At 36.1% G+C, this 19,573-nt stretch overlaps 1 protein-coding gene across 1 annotated transcript in view; it reads right to left on the minus strand.

Annotated features, from left to right (window-relative positions):
- The window catches only part of PLXDC2 (plexin domain containing 2), a 412,919-nt gene that overhangs the window by 24,650 nt on the left and 368,696 nt on the right, over positions 1–19,573 (minus strand). The window contains exon 14 of the mRNA XM_079107639.1: positions 2,774–2,934. Within this exon, the coding sequence (XP_078963765.1) occupies positions 2,774–2,934 (161 nt within the window). The remainder of the gene's footprint in view (positions 1–2,773; positions 2,935–19,573) is intronic.

Consider the following 19,573-nt stretch of genomic DNA (forward strand, 5'->3'; position numbering starts at 1 on the left):
AGTCTCCTTTTTTAGTCATACAGGGATTGCTGCAAACTAGCTTTAACTGGGTTCTTTGCACTGTACAATTTGCTGTGAATACCATCCTCATGAGTTATTTCACCGTATACTCTTTTTCACAGCACCTGGAAATAAACTGCATGTCATATTAAAAGGTGTAAACATGTGGGAGGGCTCATGGCAGCAGCGGCAGGCCAATGTCTGGCTGGTCACTGAGATTTTCAGCTTGTCATTATCTGCTCTTTGAGGAAAGCATTCAAAAATCTCAGGAAAGTTGTCCACTTTCTTTCATGAAACTTGAGCCATTTACAAACTTAGTAACAATTTCCCAACTAAGTGCAATGCCTGATAATTTCCCAACAACTATGGTATTAAATGAGGATGCCATTTCTGTAATATGGCATATAAAATTTTACTGGAAGTTTGAAATGCAATGGGATATTTATTATATATTTTCTCAGGAAATATTAATAGAATACCATACTATTTTTAGAAAGAAATTTGACTTAAGTAATCCAGATCTTAAAGGATTTATCATTCTTCTCTTACTGCCCACCTCCCAACTCCCATTATGTATCAGCATCCACTTATCAGGGAAAACATTCGACCTTTGGTTTTTTGGGATTGGCTTATTTCACTTAGCATGATATTCTCCAATGCCATTCATTTACCTGCAAATGCCATAATATTATTTTTCTTTATGACAGAATAATATTCTTTTGTGTATATATACCACAGTTTCTTTATCCATTCATCTATGGAACGGCATCTAGGTTGGTTCCACAATCTAGCTATTATGAATTGAGCTACTATAAACATTGATGTGGCTGCGTTACTGTAATATGCTAATTTTAGGTCCTCTAGGTATAAACTGAGGGGTGGTATAACTGGGTCAAAAGGTGGGTTCATTTCAAGTTTTCTGAGGAATCTCCATACTGCTTTCCAGAGTGGTTGCACCAATTTGCAACTCCACCAGCGATGTACAAGTGCGCCTTTTTCCCCACATCCACTTAGAAGGAAATGAGAGGGAGGGGAGAGTGGGGGTATGAAGGATGGTGGAATGACACAGACATCGTTACCCTATGTACATGTATGATTACACGAATGGTATGAATCTACATCGTGCACAACCATAGAAACAAAAAGTTGTACCCCATTTGTGCACAATGAATCAAAATACAGTCTGTAAAAATAAGAAAATTAAATAAAAAATAAAATAAAATAAAGAATTTATCAGTCATACAGGGTACAATGAATTATGCACAGATTTAGCTCTAATGAAAAACAGTAAGGTAAATGTCAGAGAACAGTATTGGTGTTTTGCTAGGCAAAGAGTTTTAGAGGTAGAAGAGAGCTCATGTCCAGCTGCCCAGACAGGAGATAGTCTAAGGAAACTTATGGCATCAAAAGTTGTTTGGTTGCTGAATTAAAAATTGAGATGGAAGGGGAGTGATTTCTTGGTGTAGAAAATAGATCAAGCAATGTCTTTGTGGCATGTAGCATTTGGACTGTATATGGAGAAAAGTTAAGAGTGAAATATGGCACTTGTTCCAACTCCAGGTGGAGAACTCTAGGATCAAAATTTAACCAATAGATAAAATCTGATTGTCGAGGTCTTGAAGGAGACCACACTGCATTCTGCAGACAGAGACAGCCAAATAGGACTTTAAAGTGGCTATGAAATTGACATGCATATACTCATCCCTGTTTGAAGAGGCAAAGGTAATTTTAACTCTAGTTTAAAAGACATTATAATTTCTCAGCCAACAAGAAGACAAAATTCCAAGCAACTTTTCCACATATGATATAATGAATCAGAATTGAACTCTTACATGTTTGAAACTCTGGGAGGGAAGATTTCTTTACTGTGGTATTGCTGATATGATTTAGTGTTGGAAGAGGAATGTCCCCTTGAAGATGTTAGAGGGAAAGCTGTTGTTCATACTGGGGTCACAGGAATCCCAGCCTTTGGGGTGAGAGAAGGTGATTTCTCACACTGACTTTATCCACTGGTTCCACTTTATCCACCCTAAGTTCCTCAGTTTCAGACTGGAAGCTTTCTATAAGGGACTTGGCTTTGGTCCCTAGTACAGCTCTGGGTTCTTCTACCTGTTTGTTCCTGACACTGGTACTTCATCTACTTTTTGTACATGAAAAGAAGGCACTGACTCAACAGGTGTTCTGTTTTAGTGTGTATGAGTGGGCATGTGTGCATTTATATACACACTTATAAATATACACACATTGTACAAAATGGCAGTAGCACATACCATCATCTTTCAGATCTACCATTCTCTAGTGAAAACTCCCTTTTTTCCTAAATAGTTTGTAAGCATTTTGAGAGCAGGTCCACCATATTGTATCATGAACTGGGCCAACACACAATTAGTATTTATTCATCAAACAGTTTAAGTCAAGTCCTTCAGCCTCCAGGATTTGCTGATTTCCTCCTAGGATTAGGAAAACAGCTGGTTAACATACTTGGTATAAAAGGACAAAAAAAAAAAAAAAAAAAAAAAAGCATGGTTTCTATTTTCCTTTAGATCTGTAACAGGCAAGATAGCTTGTTTCTTTAAAAGCTTCTGAGGTAAGGGATACTGAACCCATCATCTGAAAGCAATCTATCACTATGTAAGCATGTGTATGCATGTGGGTGAGATCAACCAACTTGAAATTGACAAATCATGTGCTAAATATTAAATACAGGTGGAGTTAGCAAATGGATTCAGTTCATGGGCTGGTATGGTTTTTATGTGCTATACTTGGCACTTACCTCAATGAAGAAGATACTGGCTGCTGATGTTGGATGGTGATACATATAGACTGTCACAAGAACGCCTGCTACTATAATGAGGACCAGAATGAGGATTCCAACGATGAGGCCGGCATGCAGGGTACCCCCTTTCTTCTCAGCTGCACTATCATCTGTGGAAGCTGAAAGAACATCCCAGCTGTCAGGGCCTTCAGATGTGAACCCTTAAGTTCAAATTTTCATTTGCTCAGAAATTTATGCTTTTAATAAAGTAACACAGATTCCTTTTTTTACTTCCTATTAACTTTTCTTGTCCATAATACCAATGTTAGAAGTTATGTGGGCAATGAAAACTCCATATTATTAATGAGTCAAAAGAAATTTATAGTTTGAATCTGTTCAATAAAAAAGTCTGCAATCTAAAAGTATTATAAATTTAACTTTAATTTTTTCCCTCATTAAACTAATCAAGTTCCTTAAAAAAACAATGAAAATGAATGGCTTTTGGGGAGCTCCCCTCTAGTTTTCTTTAAGAAAATTTCAAATGAAAAGTGCCAAAAGGCTCTTGGTGGGTGACACATTTTCAGAAACTCTGAGCATGAGCTCAAAGTATAATTTTCAAGGCCTGTTTTAAACTGAAGTGCTCTTTAAAAGTGTAACAGATGGATGCTAAATGACCCTCAAATTGTTGTATCACTATCTAAAGGGAAAAACCACAGCATATGAAAATATTCTGCTATGCCACTGTCTGATATCATTTTCCCTAACTTCTACTGAGATGCATATTTTCAGAGTTAGAAAAAGGAGGAATTTAATTTCTAAAGTAATAACTATCCAACCCAAACTCAATCAACCAAATAAAACTAATCCCCAATGTCCTCTCTTGTTCTAAGATTCTATAATCTTTGATGATTACTCAGGCATTCAGAGATCTTCCTAAATTATGTGCAGCAGGTAACTGTATCTTAGAGGATAATCTGATTGGTATTTTTGAATGGTTAGATAATTCCTTAAGACCCATAGAAGTTCCAGAACAGTGGTTCCCAATCCTTTTATTAACAATTTCCCTCTGTTATTTTTATGCTCTGTTTCTGTTTTAAACAACATTTTTGTGTATTTAACCTCATTGAATAAGCACCGATCTACTTTTTTTTTATTTAAAATTTCCACTAATAAGAAACAAGCATGATTACATATCAGAACAAGAGGTCCATATGAACTTAAAAATGTCCAGATAAAGCAAAAAATATGAGCTCCTTATTCTTCCTACCATCCTTTGTATCTGTGTTTACTCTTTCTTTGCTTGAGACTCATTGGTGTTCAGTAATCCCTCTCCAAAGCATGCTCAAAATCATGCAAGTTTCTCTTACATAACAGAAATTCACTAGTGAAAGAATATCATATTTGAAGAGTAATTCATAACATAAATATTCATTTATAATGTGCTAGGCATATCAGCACTACTTTCCAAATATCAAATCCGCAAACCAAAGAGTAGGCACTCTTATGATTCCCTTTTGATAGATGAAGAAACCAAGGCATAGGAAAATTAAGAGATGCACAAGGATGTAAAGCTATTAAGATGATACAGGGCTCTAACACAAGCAGGCTGGCCTCAGGGCCTGAACTCTGAATTTCTGATCAATATTTCTTCAATTAGCACTGAGCTGTAGGTACTGCTATTTCCTCTTACTTCATGTTATAAGTCCTGGGAAAGAATTCCAAAAGAATCTGGTGATTTCAAGTAAAGGCAAACTAATTTAAAAGATGGTCGAAGAATTAACATTTTGCCTCCTGGAGAGCAAAGGCTATGGCAACCTTGTCACTCCTCTGGGATTAGGGCTTAGATCCGCCTGTCCATCAGAATTACTGACAACAGTGTTTGGTTGAAAAGAAGGAGGGAAAAAAAAATAAAGGCTGTTGAAAATGGGCTACAGCTATTGGAATGACCATTCTCCAGTAAAAATCAAATGAGGATATAAAAATGACTTCATCTGTCTGGTCTTCATTTACCTTATCTCCACAATGTGGTCAATAACAGTAATCACCCCATATTGTTGCTGTGAAAACCCAACATTTAAAACATAAAAAGTTCTTAGGAGAGTGCCTGGTATGCACTAAGCACTTAATTAATGCTAAATTATTACATTATTACTGTATTTTTATATAAAGTAAAACGAGGCAAATTATACGGTTGGATTCATGGCACCATATAAACTACGCATTTGCCCTTAACATTGGTTGCTTTAAAAGCTTCGCCTTGTTCTTAAGTATGCTTCTTATGACTGCATTATGTAAACCTGGCTTTTTTTCTTTATTTTTACAAGTTTATGACACATTACGTTCATGGGAAAATCAGATGAATTTAAAATATGACTTTGGGGAAAATATGACAAAAATATCTGCTTGAGTTTAAAAGGAAGCCTTGAACATTTCTTTGAATCCCATGTATAATTCCATGAAGCCCTCTCAACAGTCCTTCTTCTGACCTCCTTCCTTTCTCTTTTTCTCCATCTCTCCATCCATTCTTCTCTACCTCTTTTCCTCCCTTTATCCATCCATCCAATCCATCCATCCATCCATCCATCCATCCATCCATCCATCCATCCATCCTCCCGTCCATCCAGCATCTGGTTCTATTTCCGGGTTTGTTGTCTTTTATACACAGCATGCCAATTCTCGGCCTCACGTTTTGTGTGTGTGCAGTACAGGACAAGGCAATGGCAAGCTGGATTCAGGCTGTCATCTGAGTTCTTATCAGAACTAAGATCATCTTTGAAATGCAGGACATAGGTTGTATGGGCTATAAAATAAAACCAGATTTGCACCTTAAACATGGTAAACCTTACCCATTCTCTGTATTTGGTATAAATATTTTCTCTCACCATGATGATTTACTCATATTTCCAATAATGATTTAGTTATATTATCTCCCTTTTAAAACTTTCCTTTACATTCCTGTTTTAGATGTTAATGTCTAATGAAATCTTTACAGCATCTAGTTTGTTCCTAGCCAGATAAGCATTTTATAACATTTTTAGAAGATGATCATTTAAATAAACAATTTTCATGTATTCCCAAATACACTAAACAGTAGACAAATATTTAGGGGTCTATAAGCGTCATATGATTTTATGATGAATTGTAAACTAGAACAAACCATTCGAGGAGTAAGGTAGGAAATTCAATTCTAAAATATTACTAGAGTATCTGTGGGTCACATGCTAAAACTTATCTCAAAATTTTTCCAAGCGATTATTTAAATTGAGTGCACCAAATATTGCTGGCATAATTTTAGGGAATACATTCTTCTATGTTCATATTATTTAATATGTGTATATATTAAATATCTTATCTATATATATTTATTTGCTATTGCAATGATCCTACAATTATTCATTTCCTACACAGCATAGGTACCTTTATTCCAGCTACTTTCTAAGAACTTTAGAAATCCCCAGAAACAGGTATAGAATGGTCTATTAAAAGCTGTAGAATCTGAAGCTTACCATTAATGAGCCTTGATTAAATTTTTTCACTATTTGGTTTCCAGTTTAATATCACCGCTTGATCAAATGGTATAGGCCTTGCATATTTATGAGTACTGAGGACAAAATACAGGGATCCTCTGTGTTAAAAAGGATGAGCACCTCAAAAGCAAAACTGAATTTAAAAAGTGTAAGTGCTCAGCAATTTCCATAAATGAAGTTTAGTTCATTCACCTCAAAGGCAGATGACTCAAATAGATTGATTTCACTGCCTCAGAAAGATAATAAACTAAGATGTCAGCTTTGGAAATAGTCATTCCTGTGGCTCCACAGATTGTTCTTTTAAATTGGCATACAGAAGCGGGTCAAAGAAAACTCTAACCCTGCTGCAGGTACTGACTCAGCATTTGGAATTATGGAAACTATTCCAAAAAGGTCAGCAGGAATCTATTCCTGAGGCCCAGACTCTGATTCTGGTTTTATGCTCTTTCATTCATGTCTAAAAGTGAACCAATGACATTTCTCAAACACAGAACTTCATACAACAGAGAATCCCAATCTTTAGCTTTTCTTTAGTCTTAAATTGTGTATTAAGAGGAATTAACAACCAAGGACAATAAGACACCAAAAATGGCATTTAAACCACAAAAGGAAATATGGAAGCACATTTTAAAAGTCTACAAATTAACAAAACTTATAACATAAATGAAGTACAGAAAATCAATTGCATCAAAGATAGTAGATTCTCATCTGATCCACTGAGTGACCTATGTAGTGTTGGTGGCTTTCCAAAACTTTATAAAATGAAGGTCAATATTCAGACAGAGAGGACTATAAGTATTATCATGTCTACCAAAGCAGTCTTCTGTTGTTGGGTAAATTTTAGTTACTAAAGCAGAGAAGACAACATATTTTAAAAGGAATTAAGTATACATTGGAATGTATTTACGATCTTATATGAATGTGTTAAATTTGCTACATTCCATGCAATATTTATGACTATATGTATGGATATGAAGAAAAATGAAAGAAACAAGGAGGTAGGAATATTCAAGGAAGAAAATTTATTATTTGCTTCTTCAAAGTGTGGCATTTAATTTTATAACTATCTCACCACTCTTCTCAGGACTACCCTCCTAGCCCTGTGTTTACAAACATATGGTGCTGATATTTTGTATTTAGAAGCATAATCCTCTAACATGGTGAAAGATTTTAAGATACTACTGAAGTGATCTATTATGAAATCCTGCCAGTAATTAAAGTCCAAGATTAAAGTGAAACAAAACTAGAAATATTCTTTGTCTGAAATTTTTTTTTCACTTTAGAACTAACTCTGCTCCTGGCCCGACAGTGAAACATTACAGCCCATAAATTCCATAATGTATTAATATCCTTTGGAGGACTGAGAACCTGATGGGTTGGACAAAGTCTTGCACAAATTTGCTCAAAATCCATAAATCTTACATAGACGACACCAGAATGTTCTTTTCTAAAGCTTCAGACTGAAGTTAAACTATAAATGCTTAAAATGCTCAACTTTTGATTAAAAAACACACAGACAGACATCTTTCCCCATGGAATATTATCTAACCCATTTATAAGCTGTAGCATGTAATGGAAGAAAAATCAAGTGATAAAAATTTTAGCTAAATTGACTTTCTCTTGGAAGTTTCCCTTGTAGCCGATCTGATTTTGTGGCTCACCCACTTTCTCCCTCAGCTCCTTAACCTTCGATATGCAGAACTGTGACTTTTACTTTATTCAGAGTTTTCCTTGGTACTGATACATATTTTCTTATCTTTCATAATACTCTTAATTGTTCCATTTTCTTAATCATGGTGTTACTGTTTCCTGGGTGTTCAGCAGTCTATCAATGTTGTTCAGGGACTGGAGTGCCTTTAAACTTTTATACTAGGTGGACCTAATTTACAACCTGTGTCACTGTGGGGAGACCCCCCCCCCCCCCAAGTCATGCCATGACATCACCACTTGAGGGATTTGGGTAGCTACTGTAACAATATATGAAAACAGGCCCACAAACACATTAAAGCGCCTCACATATGGTGAGAACAATGTCTGGAAAAGGAGCTGGCCTAGCTTTTACTTTCTTTTCTTTTTTTCTCCCAGCTTGTGGTACTATAGGCCAGCTGTGAAATTTCATTCAGGAAAACAAATAAAACATTCTGGACTAAAAGAGCTTAGTGTATGACAATCCTTTAAAAACAATAACAACAACAATAATCCACTACCTCTTATCTTGGAAAAATGAAGCCAAATAAAATTTCTGTGAAATCATATTAAAAGAAAATGCCTGATTCTATCAAAATGAGGGATTTGGGATAACTGGCACCAAATGATAGCCTGCTTCTAGCCTCATTAAGTGATTGGTGATTTTATGCGTGCTTATGTGTAAGCATCTAAGAATAGATTTATGGCATTTACAGATACTATAAGACCAAAGATAAATCTTTGTAATAATCCATTATTGTTTGTCATTTCTGTGCTACTTTGTTTAAATAATCTATCCACCTATACCTCTAGTATTCATATTAATCAAGATCTTTATAAGCCCTAAGTTTTAAATTTTCCCCAACATTAGCTTTCTATACAAAGTTACACTTTTTATCTATTTAAAAATATATTTAAAGATTATTTTTGAAAAATAAAATGTTTCCACTTCTACAAAATAATCCAAGAAAAGACATCCAAGTAAAAAGATTTTTTTCAACTAAATATGAAACCGAAGGGTTTCATGGAATGGTTTCTTCTTTAATTCCCTGCAAATCCTTACATAGTGAAGACATTTGGATTTGTGAACTACAGAAAATATTTAGTAGAATTACCCTAGAGTATGTTCACACTTAGTATGGACCACCAAAAGAAAGGTTGGTAAAGTACTTTTAGTTTCTTTACGGGAGCAGAACACAATGACTTTTCATACCATTTAATCCTATCCTTTCCAGAATAAAGTGACTTCAGTGAAAAGAGAAAATTTATATGAACAAACTAGGATGTACAATGAATATTTATTCCCTTATCAAATTTATCAGGTTTTCTGAATATGGGATTAGGATTCTCTTCAAGACTGGGACATGACTCAGTGGTAGAGCATTTGCCTAACATGTGCAAAGCTCTGGATTTGATCTCCAGCACAAAAACCAAACAAACAGCAACAGCAACAGCAACAAAATAAATAAAACCCAGAAATCCTCTTCATAGTGTGGAAAGATTCAGTGGCTATGAAACCTTTGGGGCTTCCAAAAATAGCATCTGGATCTCACATTGCCTGACATAAAAGACAATCATCTCTTCAATCCTGTCTCCACTTCTGTGAAATGGGCACAATAGTAATACCTATCTTATGATAGTTGTGAGGAAGAGAGAAGACACTTCTAAAGCTCCGGGCACTGGTCTTACAATACAACCAGTCCTCCATGAAAAGGTTGCTGCTACTAGTATTAATCATCCTAATTGCTTTCCTCCTCATTACTGTACTTCATTACATTGATTTTGTTGGTATTAAAAGTACTATTATATATATATATATATATATATGTCAATTATGATTCAGTTGATTATTGCCTCAGTCCTTCCAATCATGGCTGCATCACCTGGGCCACATTACTCATGGAAATTGGGTACACCTCACTGAACTTCAGAGCATCCTGGGTGACAGCAAAGACATCCCAGTGAACAGCTTTTCCAGGCAAGATCAAGGTGGATCTCGCATGCTCCAGCACTACACACCCAACTCTAGGGAAACACACTGTCCCCAGCAGTGGCTGGGACATGGGAGACGTAGCCATCATTTGAAAAATTAAAGTCCTGCTGCTGAGATCCAGTAGCTATCTAAATAAAATCAACCCTTTAGTGCTTAATAGCAAGCAGCTTCTTTTGAAAACTGTAGTATATCAAACCAGTCTCCAGTTCATTGATGCCAGTATTTATGCCTAAAATTAAAGACAACCTTTAAGTCTCCTAAGAAAGCATAGATTTAGTTGCTGTAGATACTACTCTGGGTGTGTGTGTCCACATGCCTTGGGGTCGAAATTGCCATCCTTGATGCACATAAGAAACACAGGAGGCTTCTGTTATTTACTGTGGTTGGACGTATACAATGACTCCCCAAAAAAGAAAAATGAGCAGGATATGACAGAATCTGGTGGGAAATAACCATCACCCTCTACAAAAGCACAACAAACAATAGCTGGGTAAAGCCTTGAATGTCATTGGATTTCATTTACATGTGTGTTACTAAAATTAAAAGTAGCACCACACATATCAAGACTAGCAAGAAAAAAGTAAAAAAAAATGAAACCACCAAGGACCAGTTTTGCAGGGTATTTACATTTCACTCCTTAGCATCAATTCAGGCAAATGTGGCTCAGATTGTATTTCTAACAGGGACAGAATCAGTTAACCTGTCTGGGAAGAGGAATATTATAAAGTTGTGTTTATCGCTCTTCTGTCTTTAGGCCCTGGAATGGATAGAATGTGATTAGGCCAGGGAGTGGGCACAGGCCTGACCTACCCTGTCCTACCAAATCAGTTTCACAAGAAAACTGAACTGGGTGGGCCTGTAATACTTCTGTGAGTTGTACAGTTGCAAGGACTACAGTTTCAAAGTGACAGGGGATGGAATTAGAGAAGCACCAAACTTCTTCCTACTTGAAAACTGTGATTATCCAAGTTGGAGCTGGTTGTGTTCACTGAGGATATTTAATAGCTTTAAGAGGAGCAGAGCAGAATGATCCCAAAATGGCACAGTCAACAGGGTAGCGCCAGAAGCTGCCCTCCTACTAGGGTTATGATGGAGAACTATGTTCCTTACAAGCCATGTAATCCTGGGCAAATTACATAAACCCCTGTGCTTCTGATACTTCATGTGTGAAATGGGATTACAAGAAGACTTTGTGTACAGGGTGCTGTAAAGATCGAATGAGCTAAACATATACGTCCATAGAAACTGCTGGTCTACAGGTAATGGCCCAATAAGTCCTAGATACATTTATCATTAATAGAAACTACATGGCAACATTCTATGAATAATTTAAAACAAAACATGAATCAAATAATCAGAAGTGTCAAATTTTATACCTACTTGTTAAAGAAATTGGTTCACTAATGATAAGCCTTTTTGCTTTACTGGAGAAATTTCAGGAAATTTGGAAGAATTTATTTGTGAGAATTATTAAGAAATGGGATCAATTTTATAAAAAGCATATCAGAATTCTTCTTTCTTTTTCTAAACGAAGTAAAATTTGCATCCTTGAAATGCATGGATCTTAAGTCTTCTATGTAACAAGTTCTACTAACTGTAGATAGCTGAGTAAATATCAACTCAAAACACGAAATACTTCTATCTCCCCATTCTCCCTATCACCCTTTCCAGTCAATCCTTACCAACCCTTGCCCTTAGGCAACCTCTGTGCTGACTTCTGCTATAATACATTAGTTTTGTTTTTACACAAATTTCACATAAATTGAATTACGCTACGTTATTGTAAATTATTTTTGCATTTGCATGAATTTTATATAAATTGAAGCACAGTGCACATATTCTTCTGATATGTCTGGCTTCTTTTGTTTAACAATTATTTTAAGATGTATCTGGGTCATTAGTTCATTCTAATTTCTGCTGAAGAGTTCATTGCATAAGTACAAATCATTTGTTTACTCTTCTGGTGATGGATAGTTTGGACTATTCCCAGTTATTGAGAGTTATGAATATTTTCATCCTAAATATTCTTGTATAAGTGCATGTGTGTGTGTGTGTGTGTGTGTTTATGTCTTTTCTTGGTTAAATGCATAGAAGTGAAATTTCTCTCTCAAAAGACCAGAACTTAGTAAGAAGCTGTTGGACAGTGTTCCAATGTGGCTCTACAATATTATACTCCGGTCAGAGAGGTGAATGAGTTCAAGTGGCCACATCCTCATGGACATTCCTGCCCTGTCATCAGTATGAGTTCTGTGCCCCAGGGCCCCATGTGCTCATCAGCATGACTGCTGTGTGGTGCTTGGCCACCGTCACAGGTCTGCGTGGAATTCTGTTTCTGCTTCAGCTGTCCTCGCTTATTGGTTTTCAGGAGTTGTTTACAGTTTCTGGATACAAGTCCTTCCTGATATATGAGTGCAATAACCTCTTCCTCTTACATGTGACCTGCCCTTTGTTTTCTTGACAGAGTTTTATGATGAACAAAGGTTTTTAATTTTGATGTTTAAGTGGCTATGTTTTAAAAAAAATCAGTCTTCTGAGAAGATATTACATTTATTAAATTATATTGTTTCTTTAATAATAATTTAATTCTTTTCAAAGAATCAACTGATGATTGTGCTAATAGTCTCTATTATCTACTCTACAGCTCCCTTCTTCTATTCTTATGTTTATTATTGCCTCTTGTTGTTAATATTATCATTAATTGACAAATAACAGAAACATTTAATTATTATGGGGCTTAATATACTCATCTTCTTAAATCGGAAGCTTGAATTATTAATTTTAAACATTTTTTTCTTTCTAATATAAGCATTTAGAATTACAAATTTCCTTCTAAATAATTTTCAGGAGCATTCCACAAATTTTGGTCTGTTTTATCCCTTGTCATTTCATTGAAATGCTTTCTAATTTCCCTTAAGATTTCTTCTTTTATTCATATATTATTTGGAAGCACTGTTTACTTTTTGCATATTTGGAGATTTTCTAGGTATTGCATTTTCTCATCAGCTTCATTAAGGTATAATTGACACAATTTGCATATATTTATAATATTTTATTAAATGAACATATTATGACATGATTAGATCAAGTTGATTTACATGTCTGTCACCTCAACCACGTATTGATTGCTTTTGTGGTGAGAACATTTAAAATTGATCCTTTTAACCATAGATATCATACTTTTACTGACCTTCTTTGATTCTTTTGTAGTCAAAGAATATGGTCTATATGCCTTCAATCTTTTGAAATTGAAGATGTTTTTATGGTTCCATATATGATCTACCTTAGGAACCACTTCATGCCTATTTGGAAAAATTCTATATTCTATAGTTGTTGGGAATAATGCTCTATAATTACCAATCATATTTAAGGTGGTTGACAGTCAAGTTAAAAAAATATAGCCTTCCTTGCCAGGCATGGTGGTGCATGCCTGTAATCCCAGTGACTCTGGAGGCTGAAGCAGGAGGATCAAGAGTTCAAAGCCAGCTTCAGCAAAAGTGAGGCGCTAAGCAACTCAGTGAGACCCTGTCTCTAAATAAAATACAAAATAGGGCTGGGGATGTGTCTCAGTGGTCGATGCCCCTGAGTTCAATACCCAATGTGTATATATATATATCCTTCCTTATTTGGGGGAGGGATATTTATTTTTGAAATTTGGGTAATTTTAAAATATTATAATATTTTCCTGATGAACTCACCTTTCTTTCAGTTTAATATTTTCTTCCTTACTGTTAATACATTTTGTCTTTAAGTCTATTTAGTTTGATGTTTGTATAGTCACCGGAAGCTTAGCTTTGCTATGGTTTTGTTTGCAGTATATAATGTTTTATCACTTTACCTTAAAGCATTACTTTATATCCTTATGCCTTTTTCGTAATATGTCTCATACACAACGTAGAGTTAGCTGTTGCTTTTTTGTTCCTTTTTCCTTTCTTCCTTTGTACATACTTGGAGTGGACATACTAGGCCAGCACTCTAACACTGAGCTACACCCCTGTCCCAGAGCTTATTTTTTTAAAAGTCAGTTTGATAAACTACATCTTGAGTATTATTTACCCTTAATATAATTCCTGGTCTGGGTGGGCTTGGTCTGCCATTTTGCTATTTGTTTTCTTTGTGCCCACCTGTTCTGAGGTTTCTCTCCTGCCTTCTTGAGGTTAAACAAATATTTCTGAGAATTCCACTTACATCTCTCTAGTGAATTTTTACCTCAACATTTCGTTTCTTTAGTGGTTGCTGAGCATAATGGTAACATGCGTTAAAATCACTTATGGTTGAAACTTTATCCAGAAAGTTGTTAATTCATTATTGTAATTGAAATAATAACATTTGGCTAAAGTAGCTTATGACACTGTTATGAATTAGTCCTTACTACCTAACATATATTTAAAAATTTACAGTGTTATTTGAGAACTGCAGAAGAACACTAAAGCAAAAATGAGTCTTAATGGAACAGCAAGTCATTGAAAATCTATCTGCTAAAAAAGATTAGACTAAATTTGCCATCTAATAGATTAAACTACCCTCTTTAAAACATTATGCCTTTTCAAAAAAAGCATATCTTTTCTACCAACATTTATTCCTTCCTTCCTTCCTTTCTCTCTTTCTCTTTTTCTTTCTTTTTCTCTCTTCCTCTCACTTTCTGTCTTTCCCTCACTTCTTCCCTTCCTTCTTCCTTCCCTCCCTCCCTCCCTCCCTCCCTCCCTCCCTCCCTCCCTCCCTCCCTCCCTCCTTCCTTCCTTCCTTCCTTCCTTCCTTCCTTCCTTCCTTCCTTCCTTCCTTCCTTCCTTCCTTCCTACGTGGACCAGGATATTACATAAGTAATAAGGATCAGTGATTCAGTGACATATGAGCAGGATTTAGTGCTGAAGTTATAGTCTCCAAGATGGTTACCAAGGTCAGGGGGTTCAAAAAACACCTGGTAGGCCCTTTACTGCCTGTAGAGGGCTCCCTTTCCCCTTGGTAATATTTTATGGGTTTTCTCAACTCCTAGACCCCACATTCTGAGCTGTCCTCACTCACCCTAAGCATATTACTTTGCCTCTTTGCTACAGAACTCTCCCCCTTATCTGTTGGTGATACTTTCTAAGATCCCCAAGGGATACCTGAAGCCATGGATGGTACCAAATGCTTATACACAGTATGGTTTTTCCTACATGACCTGCAGCATTGCTATATGGTAACAATTGATCTATCTTTCCATATTTTGTACCTCGGTACCTCCTTTGCATAACTGCTCTTATAATTTGGGGCTATTTTTAAATAAAATAAGGATTCCTTGAACACAGCACTGAGAGACTGAAACATGTGATCTGAAACGTGATTAGTTGAGAGGACTAATGAAGCGCCTAATGGACAGGTAGTGCATACAACGTGAATACAGTGGACAAAGGATGATTTATGGGTTGGGTAGGATAAAACTGATCAGTGTGAGATTTTAGCATGGCATTCAATTTCAGACTTATGAACTGTTTGTTTCTGGCATTTTCCATTTACTATTTTTGGACCATGGTTGACCCCAGGTAACTGAAACTTGGATAAAGGGGCTACAGTGTACTGAGAAACAGCAACCTCAGTCCAAATCCCTTAATTTTTCCCTCCTATCTACCTCCTCTCACGTCTCCAGATACATCACTTCACTCTCCATCATCTCTTTTTCTTCATTATGAGTTCTTTCTTCTCAATGTCTACAATATGTAAATATGCTCCTAAAGTAAAACATCATCAACATAAAAAATTTCTTCTTCCCTTTTTATCAAGTTCCTTGAAAAGTTGTCTTTGTTGACATGAATTTCCTTATTGTCCACAGACTTCTCAAATTCTGTCTGAAGCTGTACAACTGTGGATTGGAGAACCATCCAGTCAAGGTCAACTAACAGTAGTTAGTTCATATTACCTAACCTAATGGTCACTTTTCTGTGTGTTGACTTGACTCATCTGCACCATGGATGGTGTTCAGAACTTCCTCGCTAAAATTTTCTTCTTTGGTTTCTGTGATGACCAAACATTTAACAGTTTTCTTCACAAAATCTCAAATTCTGGATTCCCTCTTTATCCCTGTTTTTTTTTTTTTCCACTTTAAGATCTTTCTGCTATCTCATTTGCCCTTATAACTTCAATTATTTTTGTGATGATGTCTAAATTTACATCTTGCTTTCATATTTCTCAAGTGAATTTCACTAGTATAGAAAAATGCCTTTTGGACATCTTCATGTTGGTGACCCACCCAGGGGAACTTCAAAGTCAACAGGCTCAAATTCAATGCATTGCCCTCCCCACAAACTTGTTCTTCTTCCTGCATTCCTTAGCAAATGGCCCCATCATTCTTCCAGATAACTCAAATCCAAGACCTGAGAGTCTATTCTGAGTCATTTTATCATGTAAATCACACAATCACATAAATCAGGTACTAGTCATTTATGTAGATTGTTTCATTAAAAACATTTCATATGTCCAACTTTTTTTTTTTTCTTATTTCCATTGTCAAATGCTACTTTAGCCCTTTACTCTTTCTTCTGTGGTATCAACTCCTGACCTGTTTTCCTGGACTCAGTCTTATCCTTTCCCACCGTCCCCCACTCTGCTTCAAGACTGACCGACAACCACGTAAACCTATCATGACACGTCCCTGACCACATGACTCCAATGGCTCCCGTGTCTCTGGGATAAAGTTCAATTCCCCCTGCCTGGCATAGAAGGCCGTGAGTGAGTGCTGAGCCCCTGACTTACCTCTCCTCCTCAGCACCAGAATGACTCTATGTATTTCTTTACCTCCTTGGAGTTGCCCACATTGATCTGGGTGTTTCAAGCTTCTGACCCTCCATCTCTCTGATCCCTAGGCCAAACCCTCTTTCTTCTATCCCTTTTTCCACAAAGATCTCACCCCTACTGCGAAACTTGGATCAAGTATCACAGATTTCCTACCATTCAGGTTTTATTTGGATGCCTTTTCTCTGCCTTCTCCCTATTTTTCCAGAGCTGCCTTTGCATTCTTCATATCATGCTTAATTATGGATTTACTTCTGTTGTCCCCTTGGTCACTTGAGTATTTGGCACAGACACTAGACTTCGTTCATCTTTGTATCTCAAAGTCTTACTAATGGGCCTGGTTCTGAGTAATTTAAGAAATGCTTCTGAGCCAGCAGTGGTGGCGCCTGCCTCTAATTCCAGAGACTCTGGAGGCTGAGGCAGGAGGATCATAAGATTGAGAAGCAGCTTCAGCAACTTAGCCAAGCCCTAAGCAATTTAGCCCTAAGCAAAATAAAAAATAAAAAAGGCCTTGATATGTGGCTCAATGTTGAAAGCTCTTTTGGATTCAAATCCCAGTATGAAAAGGAAAAGCAAAGAAATGTTTCTTAGGGGCTTACCATACCAGGCAAATGCTCTACCACTTAACTAGATCCCTAGCCCAAGAAATGTTTCTTGAATAAATCAAATTAAGTCAAATCAAATCACCACCTAATTTAATCTCATTCTCTAGGGATATACATTTTTTTAAATTTTTTATTAGTAGTACAAGGTTATTATAAGTAGTGCATACTTTGCTTTTTTAAAAAACTCTAATAATGCACAGGTTTAATATATTGTCAAGATACACAATAGAGCATAAAACCTGCTCCTGGGACCCCTCATAATTCCCTGGTTCCAAAATCCAAAGGTATATAAATTTCTTTCCTCTAGCAGAATATTCCCAAGCCCGCATGTGTGACAGTAACAAATAGAAGAAGAGACAGAAAGAAAAGCAGCTATGGATCAGAGGGCTGTGAGAAGACATTTTGCCAACAGCAAATGTGAAGTATATTTAGAGCTACTTCTTGGAAGCAGCATGTGCATTTCTTGTGCGAGGAGAGCTCTGCTTAATTATTTTGTCCTGTGTTCCATGGACAGCATAAACTCTAACTAAAAATCCCATCTACAAATCAACACAAAGGGGAAAAAGTATATTTCAATGCGATTTTTCTTTTTGCTCTCTTTTCCCATTCCTGATAACAATTTTTCAAACTATTAAGTTGAACCATGACTTTGCAACTTTTGCAGGTAAAAATGGTTTGAAAAAATGAGTAACTTCATATAGTTTAACAAAATGCAGAAAACATAACTACTGCTATTTAAGGGAATCCATTTGCCAACAGTTTCATGTACTAATTTTCCCATACTACATTCAAGCGAGTTATGAAGTTTAGAAGATATAATGCTTTCAGGTTCCCTTGCCTCTGAGGAGGAAGATACATTCTTTACATGTAGATAAAGATAATTTCTTGCTGCCAACAAATGCAATCTTGTTTCAGGAAAGTCATGAGGTAAAGGCCAATTGGCAGATTCATACTAAGGTGTGTCATTCTTATTTTGGGAAATCTGGGAGAAAGAAATCAAGAATTCACTCAACCCTGGATACTCCAAGTGTGGTCCAAAGGGCAGGGTGACTGCATTATTGAGGGTCTATTAGAAGTGCAAGTCAATCATTTAGGCTCCACCCTAGAACTACAGCATGAGAACAGGATTTTCATGTGACCCCCTGAAACAATAATTTGAGTGCTTATCACTTATGGAAGCCTTGATGAAGCCACACCCTCTCAACTTAATGTCACACAGAAATCACGAGGAGCAGAGAGGTAAAACATCTTCACTCCTGGGATCTAGCCCTGGAGGTTAAGAATTAATTGGTATAGGACAGTCTAAGTTCTTCATTTTTATACACTGGAATAGAAAGATGAGATGAGAATAACCAGGTGAGTCCAATACACGGAAAAAGTTGAGAACTACTACTCTAAACAAAGTTTTAGGAAAGACATTCTTAATTCTAGGGAAATCTCAAAATATTCAGAAGTGTAAGGATTTTTTTACTATTAAGTATATATGTACTAAGAATAGAGTTAGTGCTAACTCATAATCAGCCAAACAAAGCAACAGATAAAACTTAATGCCAAGATATCTTACAGGTTTAGAAATGGAAAGTGATTACTATTCAATAGCCTGTCAAATGGAAATAACAGTTTCCCTTTCCCTGTAAGACTGTGGTCTACACGAAAGAAGTGGATTAAAAAAAAAAAAAAAAAAAAACTAGGAAAGGAAGAAAAAAATAGTGAAGGATGTGTTACTTTGATGACTTACGTATGAAAGTCAAAAAATAATTCAACTGAATGATAAATGAAACACTAGACACTTGATCTGTCACTATAGACAAGATAGTAAAATTAGAACCTTAGAAATATTTTGTGAAATTGTCAGAATACTGTTCTAACATTTTATCTTTGAACCAAAAGTCCTATGACATATTCAAAAATAGGAAGCCAAACATAGCTTTAGACCAACCATTCCACACTAGTTTCCAAGTCTACCTCTGTTACCTCTGAAATCAATTGCTTAGTAGATTTGCACCTCTGAATTAATCAAATCCTATCTGTGAATGTAGCAATTTCAGCATCTCCTTGATGGAGATTCAATGCTGACTCCCCAAATGCAGCTTTTCAGAGTAAAATTTAGTAAAATTCCCAACAATGGGAAGAAATGCAAACACAGTGGCCCCTGCTTTCTATACATGCTTATCTCGAATGTGGATACTTTAAATATTAGCAATTAAGAATTTATGTTCAATTACTTTAAAAGAAACAGTTC

This window comes from Sciurus vulgaris (assembly GCF_902686455.1).
Source record: "Sciurus vulgaris genome assembly, chromosome: 12".
Lineage (NCBI taxonomy): Eukaryota > Metazoa > Chordata > Mammalia > Rodentia > Sciuridae > Sciurus > Sciurus vulgaris.